At 46.3% G+C, this 13,953-nt stretch overlaps 2 protein-coding genes across 4 annotated transcripts in view; one reads left to right on the top strand and one right to left on the bottom strand.

Moving 5' to 3' along the window:
* Positions 1-6,645, top strand: part of AOX1 (aldehyde oxidase 1) — a 76,924-nt gene extending 70,279 nt beyond the window's left edge. For all 3 annotated transcript variants that reach the window (XM_063291857.1, XM_063291864.1, XM_063291848.1), the window contains 2 exons: positions 3,216-3,383; positions 6,137-6,645. In XM_063291857.1, coding sequence (XP_063147927.1) covers positions 3,216-3,383; positions 6,137-6,190 — 222 coding nt within the window. In that variant the 3' untranslated portion in view covers positions 6,191-6,645. The remainder of the gene's footprint in view (positions 1-3,215; positions 3,384-6,136) is intronic.
* CLK1 (CDC like kinase 1) overlaps positions 1-13,953 on the bottom strand; it is a 280,468-nt gene that overhangs the window by 235,573 nt on the left and 30,942 nt on the right. The gene's annotated exons all lie outside the window — the stretch shown is intronic.

Genomic DNA, 13,953 nt, shown 5'->3' with positions numbered 1-13,953 from the left:
GAGCAGTCTGGCTTTATTTCCTGGAGGATGGACTGGTTTGATCTTCTTGCAGTCCAAGGCACTCTCAGAATTTTCCTCCAACACCACAGTTCAAAAGCATCGATCTTCCTTCGCTCAGCCTTCCTTATGGTCCAGCTCTCGCAGCCATATGTTACTACAGGGAACACCATTGCTTTAACTATGCGGGCCTTTGTTGTCAGTGTGATGTCTCTGCTCTTAACTATTTTATCGAGATTTGTCATTGCTCTTCTTCCAAGGATTAAGCGTCTTCTGATTTCCTGACTGCAGTCAGCATCTGCAGTAATCTTTGCACCTAGGAATACAAAGTCTTTCACTGCTTCTACATTTTCTCCCTCTATTTGCCAGTTATCAATCAAGCTGGTTGCCATAATCTTGGTTTTTTTGAGGTTTAGCTGCAAACCAGCTTTTGCACTTTCTTCTTTCACCTTCATCATAAGGCTCCTCAGTTCCTCTTCGCTTTCAGCCATCAAAGTGGTATCATCTGCATATCTGAGATTGTTAATGTTTCTTCCAGAGATTTTAACTCCAGCCTTGGATTCCTCAAGGCCAGCTTGTCGCATGATGTGTTCTGCATACAAGTTGAATAGGTAGGGTGAGAGTATACAGCCCTGCCGTACTCCTTTCCCAATCTTAAACCAGTCTGTTGTTCCGTGGTCTGTTCTTACTGTTGCTACTTGGTCGTTATACAGATTCTTCAGGAGGCATACAAGATGACTTGGTATCCCCATACCACTAAGAACGTGCCACAATTTGTTATGGTCCACACAGTCAAAGGCTTTAGAATAGTCAATAAAACAGAAATAGATGTTTTTCTGAAACTCCCTGGCTTTTTCCATTATCCAGCGGATATTGGCAATTTGGTCTCTAGTTCCTCTGCCTTTTCTAAACCCAGCTTGTACATCTGGCAATTCTCGCTCCATGAACTGCTGAAGTCTACCTTGCAGGATCTTGAGCATTATCTTACTGGCATGTGAAATGAGTGCCACTGTTCGATAGTTTGAACATTCTTTAGTGTTTCCCTTTTTTGGTATGGGGATATAAGTTGATTTTTTCCAGTCTGATGGCCATTCTTGTGTTTTCCAAATTTGCTGGCATATAGCATGCATTACCTTGACAGCATCATCTTGCAAGATTTTGAACAGTTCAGCTGGGATGCCGTCGTCTCCTGTTGCCTTGTTATTAGCAATGCTTCTTAAGGCCCACTCAACCTCACTCTTCAGGATGTCTGGCTCTAGCTCACCGACCACACTGTCAAAGCTATCCCCGATATTGTTATCCTTCCTATACAGGTCTTCTGTATATTCTTGCCACCTTTTCTTGATCTCTTCTTCTTCTGTTAGGTCCTTGCCATCTTTGTTTTTGATCATACCCATTTTGGCCTGGAATTTACCTCCAATGTTTCTAATTTTCTGGAAGAGGTCTCTTGTCCTTCCTATTCTATTGTCTTCTTCCACTTCCACGCATTGCTTGTTTAAAAATAATTCCTTATCTCTTCTGGCTAACCTCTGGAATTTTGCATTTAATTGGGCATATCTCCCCCTATCACTGTTGCCTTTTGCTTTCCTTCTTTCTTGGGCTACTTCTAGTGTCTCAGCAGACAGCCATTTTGCCTTCTTGGTTTTCTCTTTCTTTGGGATGTATTTTGTTGCCGCCTCCTGAACAATGCTGCCAACTTCTGTCCAGAGTTCTTCCGGGACCCTATCTACTAAGTCCAGTCCCTTAAATCTATTCTTCACCTCCACTGCATATTCCTTAGGAATATTAGTGAGCTCATATCTAGCTGATCTGTGGGTCTTCCCTAATCTCTTGAGTCTGATCCTAAATTGTGCAAGAAGAAGTTCGTGATCTGAACTACAGTCAGCTCCAGGCCTTGTTTTTACCGACTGTAGAGATGTCCGCCACCTTTGGCTGCAAAGGATGTAATCAATCTGATTTCGGTGTTGTCCATCTGGTGAAGTCCATGTATAAAGCCGTCTCTTAGGTTGTTGGAAGAGAGTGTTTGTTATGCAGAGTGAATTGTCTTGGCAAAATTCTATCAGCCTGTGTCCTGCTTCGTTTTGTTCTCCCAGGCCATACTTACCTGTAATTCGAGGTGTCATTTGACTGCCCACCTTAGCATTCCAGTCTCCTGTGATGAAAATAACATCTCTTTTAGGCGTGTTGTCCAGTAGGTGCTGCAGATCCTCATAGAACTGCTCTACTTCAGCTTCTTCAGCATTTGTGGTTGGGGCGTATATTTGGATCACTGTGATGTTAGATGGCTTGCCCTGAATTCGAATTGAGATCATTCTGTCGTTTTTTGGGTTGTATCCAAGCACTGCTTTAGCCACTTTACTATTAATTATGAAGGCTACTCCATTTCTTCTGTGGTCCTCTTGTCCACAGTAGTAGATCTGGTGGTCATTTGATGTGAAGTGGCCCATTCCAGTCCATTTCAGTTCACTGACGCCCAGAATGTCTATCTTTAATCTTGACATCTCACCAATAACCACATCCAATTTGCCCTGGCTCATAGATCTTACATTCCAGGTTCCGATGGTGTGTTGATCCTTAGAACATCGGATTCGCCGTTCACCACCAGCACCGTCGGCCGCTAGCCGTCCTTTCGGCTTTGAGCTAGCTGCGTCATCACGTCTGGGGCTAGTTGAGCTCATCCTCTGTTCCTCCCCAGTAGCATTTTGACCATCTTCCGACCTGGGGGTCTCATCTTCCGATGGTATACCGACATATCTCTGGTTGTACTGATCCATTTAGTTTTCACGGCAAGAATACTGAGGTGGGTTGCCATTACCTTCCCCAGGGATCGCATTTAGTCTGACCTCTCTGTCATGACCTTCCCGTCTTGGGTGGCCCTTCACGGTTTAGCTCATGGCATCATTGAGGTGCTCAAGCTCCAGCACCACGACAAGGTAACGATCCTTTGCTGAAGCACCATATGTTAGCCATGTGTAATGTGTAGAAATGGATGCAATTTCTACAAATTGCAATACAATTTCTGTATTTTCAGTTCACAAAGGGCTTAATCTTTTATGCACTGGAAATATTCAGAATTTAAGATGCTGCTATCAGAATAGGACAACTGGATCAGACTCTTAACTGTGTGAAATTGTTGTACAGCCTTAAATATTATTGCACAACAGTGTTGCACCACTGATTTTTTTGCTTCTCTTTGGTTATTTTTGATTTTCCTCCAGGGACTGGGGGAATCCGGAGTATTCCTTGGATCTTCTGTATTTTTTGCTATAAAAGATGCAATAGGTGCTGCACGGAAGGAAAGAGGATTAAACTCTTGTTTTACACTGGACAGTCCACTGAACGTAGAGAGGATTCGCATGGCCTGCACTGATCACTTTACAGAGATGGTAAGGACTCTGCCCCAACACTTTTTCTTCCCTTGCATCTATCCTTTCTTTCTACTTCAGCCAGCAAGGCAAAGATTATAAATGAAGGCGTATAAAACCAGAGACGTGAAATGCCCAGTACTGTTCAGTTAAATCACTAACTGAGGAAAAAACAGAAAACTTGATCCAGATTACCTACTCCGTAAATCAGGCATGTCCAACCCATGGCCCACGGGCCGCATGCGGCCCTGAACAGCTAGTAATGTGGCCCCAAGGATGAAGCACACAAAGAGTAAAATTAGAATTAAAATTTCTGATGAGCACCTTGAGAACTCACTGAGAATTGCAACCACTTTAATCAAACCAGGCATTGATGCATTAGTTTCACAAAAACAAGGTCAAATATCCCACTAGTTTTACGTTGCCCTCTTTTTTTTAATTTTATAATAAAAATACTAAAAAATAAATGAAGTTTTATTACTTATATACATTACCTATATTATATATTTTATGTGTGGCCCAAGACAATTCCTCTTCACTCAGTGTGGCCCAGGGAAGCCAAAAGGTTGGACACCCCTGCCGTAAATGATGAGCTTATTGCAGTCAGCAAAGGCTCCCGCTGGAGGAATGGGCTTGGAGACTGCCAATTACCCCTGCTCTCATAGCACTGCTTCTCATTCAGCTCTGAAGTGTCTTCTTTCTCTTCCTCCTCCAGCAACTTTTCAGGAGGTACTAGGGAATGCAGATGGAGGAAAGAGGAATCATAATCAGTCAGTCAGTCAGTCAATAAATTTCCCCCAGCACCTTCCCACCCGCATCAGGCCCTGTGAGCTGGCAAATTTAGGAAACAAGAACCACTTGAATTGCTGGAATGATCTTGATTGCTCATAGGACAATTTAGCAGAAGCTTGAAAGCCTGTCAAAGGAATTCTCCCAGGCAACTGATACCTAGCGTAATTAAGGTGGAGTTACTTCGTATCTCTTTCTCATATTTCCCTTCTGCCTTGGACTAAACAATCTTTTCTGAATGGTACTCCCTCCACCTCTGTGTTCCCTATATCAGTTAGATATTTAATCATACCACCTCCTGATGGAAATAAAACTCTGCTATACTATTTTATTGTGATTTACAGTGCAAGCTGCGAGATTTCCTCATTCAAAACATACCTGAACCACCAATTCACTGATATCACTAAAATCTCCTATCTCTCATCACAGAATCCCACCTCCCATATGAGCAAAGTTAAAAATATAGGTAAAATGTAAGAAGCAGAACAAACATTTATGGCATCGCATTTCCTTTCCAGAAGCCAATGGGAACTCCACTCACAGGCTATGAGTATAATAGACCTCTCCAGCTTTTCATCCCCGACAGCTGATCCAATATGTGGGGCTTCTGATCTCAGAAGTGGCATATAAGTGCCATCATTAATATCGTTACCCTCCATTTTTTTTCTTTTAAGACTCTCTAAATCTCCCTGGGCTGCTTGCCACATCTTGTGGCAGGAGATTCCAGAATTTTAACTATTGCTATGAACAGAGGAGTATTTCTGTGTATGTATTTTGCTGTCCTTGCTCTCTATCATTCAGATGAATTAGGCACTCTGAAATTTAGTATTATGAAAGAAAGAACTCCTCCATTTACTCTCTACGTTCCATTCAGAATTAAATTGTCTGAAATTTTGTAAGCTTTCTCCTCAAGGAGATGCTCCAGGCCCACATATACTAGACTTGCATCTTCTTTTTCCATTTCTGCAGCACTGTATTGTTTTTGATCTGAGGAACCAGTTCTATGCACTGGATTGCTATTTTAATTCAGCTGATTCACTACAACCCCTAGACCCTTTCCTTAGTCTAGACCAACTCAAATCTTATGAGAGTATATGTGAAGTTCACTTTTTGTGTGTCATTATGCAATACAGTAAAGCAGTAATATAAGTGCCATGGTATTTTATTGCCCATTAAATATGGAAAGATCATTATACATGCAGAATAATCAGGACACTTGAAAGGTGTTGCATAAAAGTTGCACACCATGATTAGTATGTGTGCATTAGTAATTTTATGGTTGCCTTCTTAAAAGACTGACCTTCAGCTTGGAGCAAAACAAAACTTCACTCAATTACTCTGCTCGAGACAATCGGGTTCACATTCAGGAAATGATGGAGCAAAGCTAGCAATTCAAAGTTCCACAAAGAAGATTTATTTGTTTGTTTAATTTGTCCCTGCCCATCTCCTCCCATCAGGGGACTCTGGGCAGTTAAGTTTTTCAGGGGACATGTGGAGAATTTAACAGAAAATTTCAGTAAACTAACCAAAAGCAAATTTCCAATTTCCAAATATTTTGGAAATATTTAAGATTAACTTTTAGAGAAGCAACAAAAATAAAGCAGAATAAAATAATTTTATTTCTGAGCATTTTTATGGTATTTTTATGCCTCAAACCCACCCCCACAACCTACCGATAGAATACATGCTTGTGGAAAACTCCCACCCGGTTCAAATTGCAGCAGTGCAGAGTGGACTACTTCCCTACCCCACTTTTCCTTAATGGCATCCCAAGAATGGAGGAAAATGCTTCAGTGCAGAGTGTTATGTTGGCTGTTACGTTGCACATAATTGTAGCAGCTCAGAGTAGACCCCTGGTATGTTGTGCTGTATCTTATCAAGCAAGTTAAATATGCAATCTAGAATGTTGACTATCATAATTATATTTTATTTCATACTAAGCAATCACACTGTTAAATAATCTTTCATGCTCCTTTTTTGTTTAGATTCCAAGGGACAAGCCCGGGACCTATAAACCTTGGGCCATCCAAGTAGACTAATCTTCTACTTATTTGTTTTTCAATGAAGTTGTGATTCTTTTACCACACAACATTATACATACCTCTTCAGAAATATATCCTATGGTTTTCAGTGAGACATACTCCCCACATAAATGCTTACAGGACTGCAGCCTTAGTTGTCTATCTAGACAGTAATATTGGAACCATGTTTAGGATACTGTTGGCCAAAGATGTTCAGTTTGATTACATTACCAGATTTCAAAAAATAGTTTTTGTATGTAAGTGGAATCATTCTTGTTACACTGCATGTTGAAATGCTTAGAACGTAACCTATAAATTTCACTGTATAATGTATAGAATTGATGCAAAAAATAGATCGTCTGAGCAGTCTGTGGGATTCAGCAAATACAGCCACTCCTCTTTTAGCGACTGTGCACAAATACAAGAGTTATTTAAAAAAATCTTTTTCTGACCACTTACAACCAAATTTCGTGTGCCTGACAACAACGCATGCCAGAGTGAGAATAATGCTGGCATAGCTGTGCAAGAGAATTTTATCTGCATGAGACAGCAACATCCAGTGATCTTTGCAGCATCTCTCTCTCTCTCTCTCTCAGTCATGTATTCACTTAGCAACCATTTCACTTCCAGTTCAAGGAATGGATTGCAGTTAGTAAATGAGGAGAGGGTGTATAGAGAGATATTTACCTATACATCTATAAAAATATTAAAATGCTATAAATTGTTGCTTGTAAGATGTACACCTCACTTCACCAATTGGATGAGCTGCTACAGTTGTGGAACACTCCAACTGTTCAGGCTAAGAAGGTCAACAGTAGATTAAAACAGTACAGCTCCTGTGGGGAAAGGAAAGACAGAACTGAATGGGAGAAAAATGTCATTATGGACAAATTTATCTTGCGTATGGGCAACCAAGGGAAGCTTACCAAGGATATCATATGCTAGAAATGAAAAGCGACTATCAACACAGTTATAGGTGCAAGCAAGGCAATGGTGATTTCCAGCAGTGCATATTATACTATGTAAGAAACCTGGTTATTTTCATCATAAATGTGACACTTTCCAATGATTTAAAAAGGGGCACTCAAAAAATAGCTGCAAGTTCTATATAATGTTATATATTAAAAATGGTCCTCTTACCTGTCTGCATGCACCCACACATATACTATGTGGAATTGTAGAGAAGTCTCACGTGTGTATTCTTTAATGAATAAAGATTTAATAACTTGTCACTTTTGAAAGCATTTTATTAGAAACACTGCCTTAATCTGAATTGTAAATCTCCTAATCTGGGGTGTTTTAACAACCAATTCCCAAATTGCAATACTAGGGTTGCTATAAAACCATTCTATTCAATCTCAGCACCATTCTGTGAGGAATGCCTAAGGCCAAATAAAAGACTCAGACTCTAAATCAAGTTTAGCTCTGGCTTTTATTTAGAATAGAATGCACACCCGTAAAAAGCTGAGAGTGAGGGAAGCGCGCCAAAAGTTGAATTAAATAGTCTCGCGCCAAACAGCGCTCCACCCCCACACTCCCCGGGTGTGCCCCATGAGTTCCACGGAGTGACAGGTCATCAAGACTTGATAGGTGAGAGGTCGTCCAGCCCCATTCGCCCCGGGGGTCGCCCTGTTTATCTTCCTGCGAGGTAATGGTCCATTACCGGGCGATTAGACCTCAATATTCCTCGAAAGCCCGGACGCACCCTTCCGAACCTCGCCCTGATAATTTCTTTGACAATAGTGTCAATGGTCGATTACCAGGTTGAGATCTTGTTGTTCAACAGATCTCCCAAACCCATTACCTTCTTTGTCTGGTTTATCGCCCGCACCTCTCCAGTCATTGACACGCATCCGCGCTTTGTCATGCAAGCCGTTACGATGTCGCAAACATCGCAACGGCGATCATGACATACCGCCCTCCTGAAAAAAAATCAAGCCGAGGGCTTGGAGGGATATGCAACATGGAAGTTGCGGACTAGCTCGGGGGCCTGAATGTCGCGGGCAGCGATCCACTCAGGGTGGGGAAAGTGTTTCCAGCACACTAAGTATTGGAGAGAGCCACGAAGCTTGCGGGAGTCGAGAACCTCTTGACTTCGAAGTGCTGCTGTCCGTCGATCATGACGGGTGGAGGGGGGGGAGTGCGTGGATGCCACCGGGAGGGGTCACTGGCCGGCTTGAGTAAGCTGCAGTGGAACACAGGGTGCAGCCGCTTCAAATTATGAGGTAGATCCAAATGCACCATGACTGGGTTCACAATTTGTGTAACTTGAAAGGGGCCAATAAATTTGGGGGTCAGTTTCTTGGAAGGCTGAGGTGACTTGATAAATTTAGTGGAGAGATAAACCAGGTCCCCTACTCAAAAAGGCGGCTGTTGGCTCCTGTGCTTGTCAGCCTGAAGTTTGTATGAGGTCTGAGCCTCATTGAGAGCATCCTTAATGACGGGCCAGGAGTCTGCGAGTTTAGAACCCCAATCACAGGCCACCACTACTGGAGACGGGGGCTGTGGGAGCTCAGGAATGGGGACGAAGTCCTGACCCGACACCACCCCAAAGGGGGTTTGTCCCGTGCTTTGATGCACAGCGTTATTGTATGCAACCTCCGCGAAAGGAAGCAAATCCACCCAGTCGTCCTGGTGGTAGTTGATGTAGGAGTGGAGGAATTGTTCAAGGGTGGCATTGAGGATCTCAGTAGATCCGTCAGTCTGGGGATGCCAGGAGGTTGACAATGCTTGCTCGGTGCCAATTAATTTCAAAAAAGCCCGCCAAAACCATGAGGTAAATTGTGTGCCCCTATTGGTCACCAAGCGAGAGAGGCAGCCGTGAAGGCAGTACATGTGCACCAAAAAGAGCTTCGCCAGCTGTTGCGCCGACGGGATAGAGGCACAGGGGACAAAATGAGCTTGTTTGGAAAAGTAGTCTTTGACTACCCAAATGACTGTTTTCTTTTGACTGGAGACGTAGAGATTTCATCCCAAGGGCATGAAGGGTTAGCCATGGGCTGCAGCAGCCCCTGGGGTTTACCGGACGGCCGCTTAGACATTGCGCAAACAGGGCAGGATGCCACATACGTTTTGACATCCTTCCTCAGCGAGGGCCACCAAAATTGGCGTCGGGTCAAGTGGAGGGATTTGAGGAACCCGAAATGACCAGCCTGTTTGCTGTCATGAGAGCGGCTGAGGATAGTTGATCGTTGCGAGTCAGGGATGTATAAACGTCCCTCCACCCAGGCGACGTCTTGTTCCATGGAAACCTTGTCAGGGTTAGCAAGGAGCCAGGGATCAGACTTTAATGCGAGGGCAAAATCTGCACGCAACCCACCCGGCATCTGTGGTTGCCTGCGGCCCAGAGCGGGCTGCGCCGGAGTCGTTTGCAAGGGGGGGGGAGGCTGTTCCCGAGCGCGGCTCTGGGTGACAGCGGCCAAACCCAATTGAGACTCAGAGAGCACAGTCCCCACGATGTCGGAGACAGGCTCCACATCCTGGGGCAGTCGGGAAAGTGCATCTGTCAAAAAATTCTTCTTCCCTGGAATAAACTTCAGCTGAAAGTTAAAACGGCTGAAAAATTGAGCCCAGCGAATCTGCTTAGGGCTGAGGCGCCTGGGCGTGCGGAGCACCTTGAGGTTGCGGTGGTCTGTCCAGACCTCAAAATGGCAAGTCGCCCCTTCTAAAAGGTGACGCCAAGCCTCCAGTGCCGCTTTTACTGCAAATGCCTCTTTTTCCCAGACATGCCAGCGCCTTTCCGTCTCAGAAAATTTCCGGGAGAGATAGGCACAGGGCTTCAAGAGTGCAGCAGAATCCTTTTGTAATAGGATAGCCCCAATTGAAAAATCAGAGGCATCAGCCTGAACGACAAAAGGCCGTTCAGGGTTGGGATGGGATAAAATTGGCTCCGCTGTAAAGAGAGCTTTCAACCGGTCGAAAGCAGCCTGACAGGCGGGAGTCCAATTGAGCACGGCCCCTGGGTTTTTTACCTTGCGCATCTCCCCGACGCCTTTGGTCCGCAACAAATCAGTCAAGGGCAGGGCAATCTCCGCGAACCCTTTTGCGAAGGATCTGTAGAAATTTGCGAATCCCAGGAAACTTTGGAGCTGGCGCCGGGTGCGCGGGTGCTCCCAGCTCAAAACAGCCTGAACCTTTGCAGGATCCATTTCGATGCCCTTATCTGAAATCTTGTAGCCTAAGTAATCCAGGCGCGACTTATGGAATTTGCACTTGGAAAGCTTAGCATAAAGTTTAGTGTGCCAGAGCTTGGTGAGAACCTGTCTTACCAATCTTTCGTGTTCTCTCTCAGTTTTGGAGTATATCAGGACATCGTCCAGATAAACCAGTACTCCTTTAAACAAATGGTCATGCAGAACCTCATTAATTAGTTGCATGAAAAGCCCCGGGGCCCCTGCAAGACCAAAAGGCAGTACCTTATACTGGAAGGAGCCCAAGGGACAGTTAAAAGCTGTTTTCCATTCGTCCCCCTCCCTGATGCGAATGCGGTAATACGCCTCGTGGAGGTCCAGTTTGGAAAAAACCTTTCCAGTCGACAAGTGTGCCAACATGTCTTTCACGAGAGGGAGGGGGTACTTGTTTGCCAAGGAGGCTGAATTTAACCTGCGATAGTCTGTACACAGTCTCAGGGTACCGTCCTTCTTCTCGCGGAACAGAACGGGCGCTCCAACCGGCGAGTTTGCCGGTTCAATGAAGCCCCGAGCGAGGTTTTTATCGAGGAAGTCCCGCAATGCCGCCAATTCCTTTTGTGTCATTGGGTAAATTTTTGGCTTAGGCAATGGGACATGAGGGAGCAGTTCAATGGCACAGTCCGTCTTGCGATGGGGGGGTAACTGGTCTGCCTCCTCCTCCCCGAAGACGTCAGTGAAGTCTGCGTATTGTTCCAGCAACCCCTCCATGGGGGAAGCGTGAACTTGAGGGTCAACAATCTCAGCCCTCCCTACAGTCAAAGTGAGGGATTTCCCCTTAGCAGGTGCCTGGTAGAACCCATCCTCAAACGTTATCGTACGGGTCCTCCAGTTAATGTAGGGATTGTGGCGAGTTAGCCAGGGGATTCCCAGAACCACTATAGGCTTGCCCACCGGGGTGACCACGAATTCTATGGTTTCCCTGTGCATGCCTATTTGTAGGGTAAAATTCCCTGTACCCTGGGTGGCCGCCGCCCCCCCCCCCCTGCCATGGAACCATCGAGTTGCTGGAAGATCAGCGGCTTCGGGAGAGGGAAACAGGGTAAATTTAGCGCAGCGACTAGGTTGGGGTGGGTCAGGCATCTGGAACACCCGGAGTCCACCAAAGCCCTGACTTCGATGGTCTTGGAGCAGTAGCTCAGTTCAATTTTTATGGCCAGGATGGGACAGTCTGCACTCACCCTGGTGGTATCGCACCCATTCTCCACCACCTGTCGAGCGGCGCTGTTTAGGACAGGTGGAAGGCGTTTTCTGCTGGCTGCTCCGGGGCAGCCAACCCGTCCCCCGCGAGGTAGACGTCCTCTTCTTCGTCCGGGGTCGCTAGTGCCCCTGTCAGCCGTCGGGGAGGGTTGGGTGGTTTCTGCGGAGCCTTCTGCGTCGGTCTAGGTGGGCGATCCGCCGTCCTAGCCTTGTGGCATTCTGCCACACGGTGACCTGCCTTACCGCACTTGATGCATTGCCCACGGGCAAAGCGACGTTGTCTTTCGGCGTCCCATGTCGGGCCCGACTGTGGCACTGGCCCTTTCCCGCTGGGAGGAAGCCTGTCGCTCTTAGCCACCAGCATGAAGGTGCGCTGGGCATGTTCAGCCTTCCCGGCAAGACAGATCCAGTCATGCAGTGATTCCGGATCGTCTCTGTACAGCGCCCATTGCAACACCTCTCGATTGAGGCCATCCTTAAACATATCGATCAGGGTGGCCTCCGACCATTCAGGGACCTTCCCTGCCAAGACCTTAAATTCTAGGGCGTAATCTGCAACCGATTTCTGCCCCTGATTAAGTTCTTTCAGAGCGCCTTTAGCCCTCTCCTTCGCCAGGGGGTCTTCAAAGTACCTCTTCAAGGTGGTCAGGAAGGTGTGGAAGGTAGCCAGGGCTGGGGCTCCGGACTCTGACATTTGTACGTACCAGTCCGCGGCTCTGCCCTTAAGTTTTGTGGCAATAGCCGAGATTTTAGCCCCTTCCGATGCAAAACAATGTCCGTATAGCTGGATGTAGTTTGTTGCGTTAGTTAAAAAGAATGACAGGTTCGTGGGGTCACCATCAAATTTTACTGGAAAGTCTTTAGTGATCCCACCAACTGGAGAAACCCCAACCTGTGAGTGAGTAGGGGTAATCCCCACCGGAATAAAACCACGGAGCCCTGGGAAAAAGTCCCGTGCCTGGCCCCTTCCTCTCGGGGCCGGTGATAGGGTGAGTGGGATGCCGAGACCCCTCCCTGCGCCCTGCGCAGCAGCACTCTTCGTGAGCTCACTCACCACAGTTGACATGGATCGCAGCATGTGTTCTAATGATTGCACCTTGGACTCCAGAGCCCTGATCCTGTCCGGTGTGATGGGATTGTCCATCCTCGGTGCTGTCGGTTGTTGCCCGATCAGCAGTCCCGCGAATTCCCTCTCGGGCGTCTGGGGGCATTGGAGTCTCCAAGTGGTGTCAGATGTCCCCGGCCGGGGGTCCGCTACACCGTCCCACCTGAAGTGTTGTTGACTCACAACTCCCTCTTCCATTGGGGCCCTCCACTCCGGGCTGAGGCTCCAGGCTCCAAACTGGGATGCGGTGTGGGTAGGGAGGGGGCTCGTGTCCCATCTCGGGAGCGCCGATTCCAGAAGCTGTCTGGTCACCTCCCCCACTCGCGTTGAGGCCTTCGCGTCTCCGCTCTGAAGCGCTGACTCTAGGATTGTCCCCGGTTCAGTCATTGCTAGTTGCTTCTCTCGCAAAAAAAAAAATTCCTGGTAGAGGCTAGCAAGGTTCGTTCTTAAAAGACTCTCAGCTTTATGTGAGGAATGCCTAAGGCCAAATAAGACTCAGACTCTAAATCAAGTTTAAGCTCTGGCTTTTATTTAGAATAGAATGCACACCCGTAAAAAGCTGAGAGTGAGGGAAGCGCGCCAAAAGTTGAATTAAATAGTCTCGCGCCAAACAGCGCTCCACCCCCACACTCCCCGGGTGTGCCCCACGAGTTCCACGGAGTGACAGGTCATCAAGACTTGATAGGTGAGAGGTCGTCCAGCCCCATTCGCCCCGGGCATCGCCCTGTTTATCTTCCTGCGAGGTAATGGTCCATTACCAGGCGATTAGACCTCGATATTCCTCGAAAGCCCGGACGCGCCCTTCCGAACCTCACCCTGATCATTTCTTTGACAATGGTGTCAATGGTCGATTACCGGGTGATGAGACCTTGTTGTTCAATAGATCTCCCAAACCCATTACCTTCTTTGTCTGGTTTATCACCCGCACCTCTCCAGTCATTGACATGCATCCGCACTTTGTCATGCGAGCCGTTACGATGTCGCAAACATCGCAATGGCGATCATGACACATTCCCACTGCACTAGAGAGATGACATAACTATGAAAGGGACAAGTCCATCCTGGTGTACTGAACAGTGATCTTCATTTCCAGTCTTGAAAGCTTACCATTAATAAGTAAGCAATTAAGTTTTTATTCCAGATCACATGAGAAGCTATAACCCAATTTGAAAATAGCAGGGAAGATGTTTAACTGGAACACTTGGCTAAACAAGGGATCAGTGCTTTGATATCAGTTGATCAGTTCTTTTAAAGACTTTGAGACATAGTGTGTTGAATAAGACTTACCT

This window comes from Candoia aspera, chromosome 1 (genome assembly GCF_035149785.1).
Source record: "Candoia aspera isolate rCanAsp1 chromosome 1, rCanAsp1.hap2, whole genome shotgun sequence".
NCBI classification, from domain to species: Eukaryota; Metazoa; Chordata; class Lepidosauria; order Squamata; family Boidae; genus Candoia; species Candoia aspera.
This window is presented reverse-complemented; position numbering and strand designations above follow the sequence as displayed.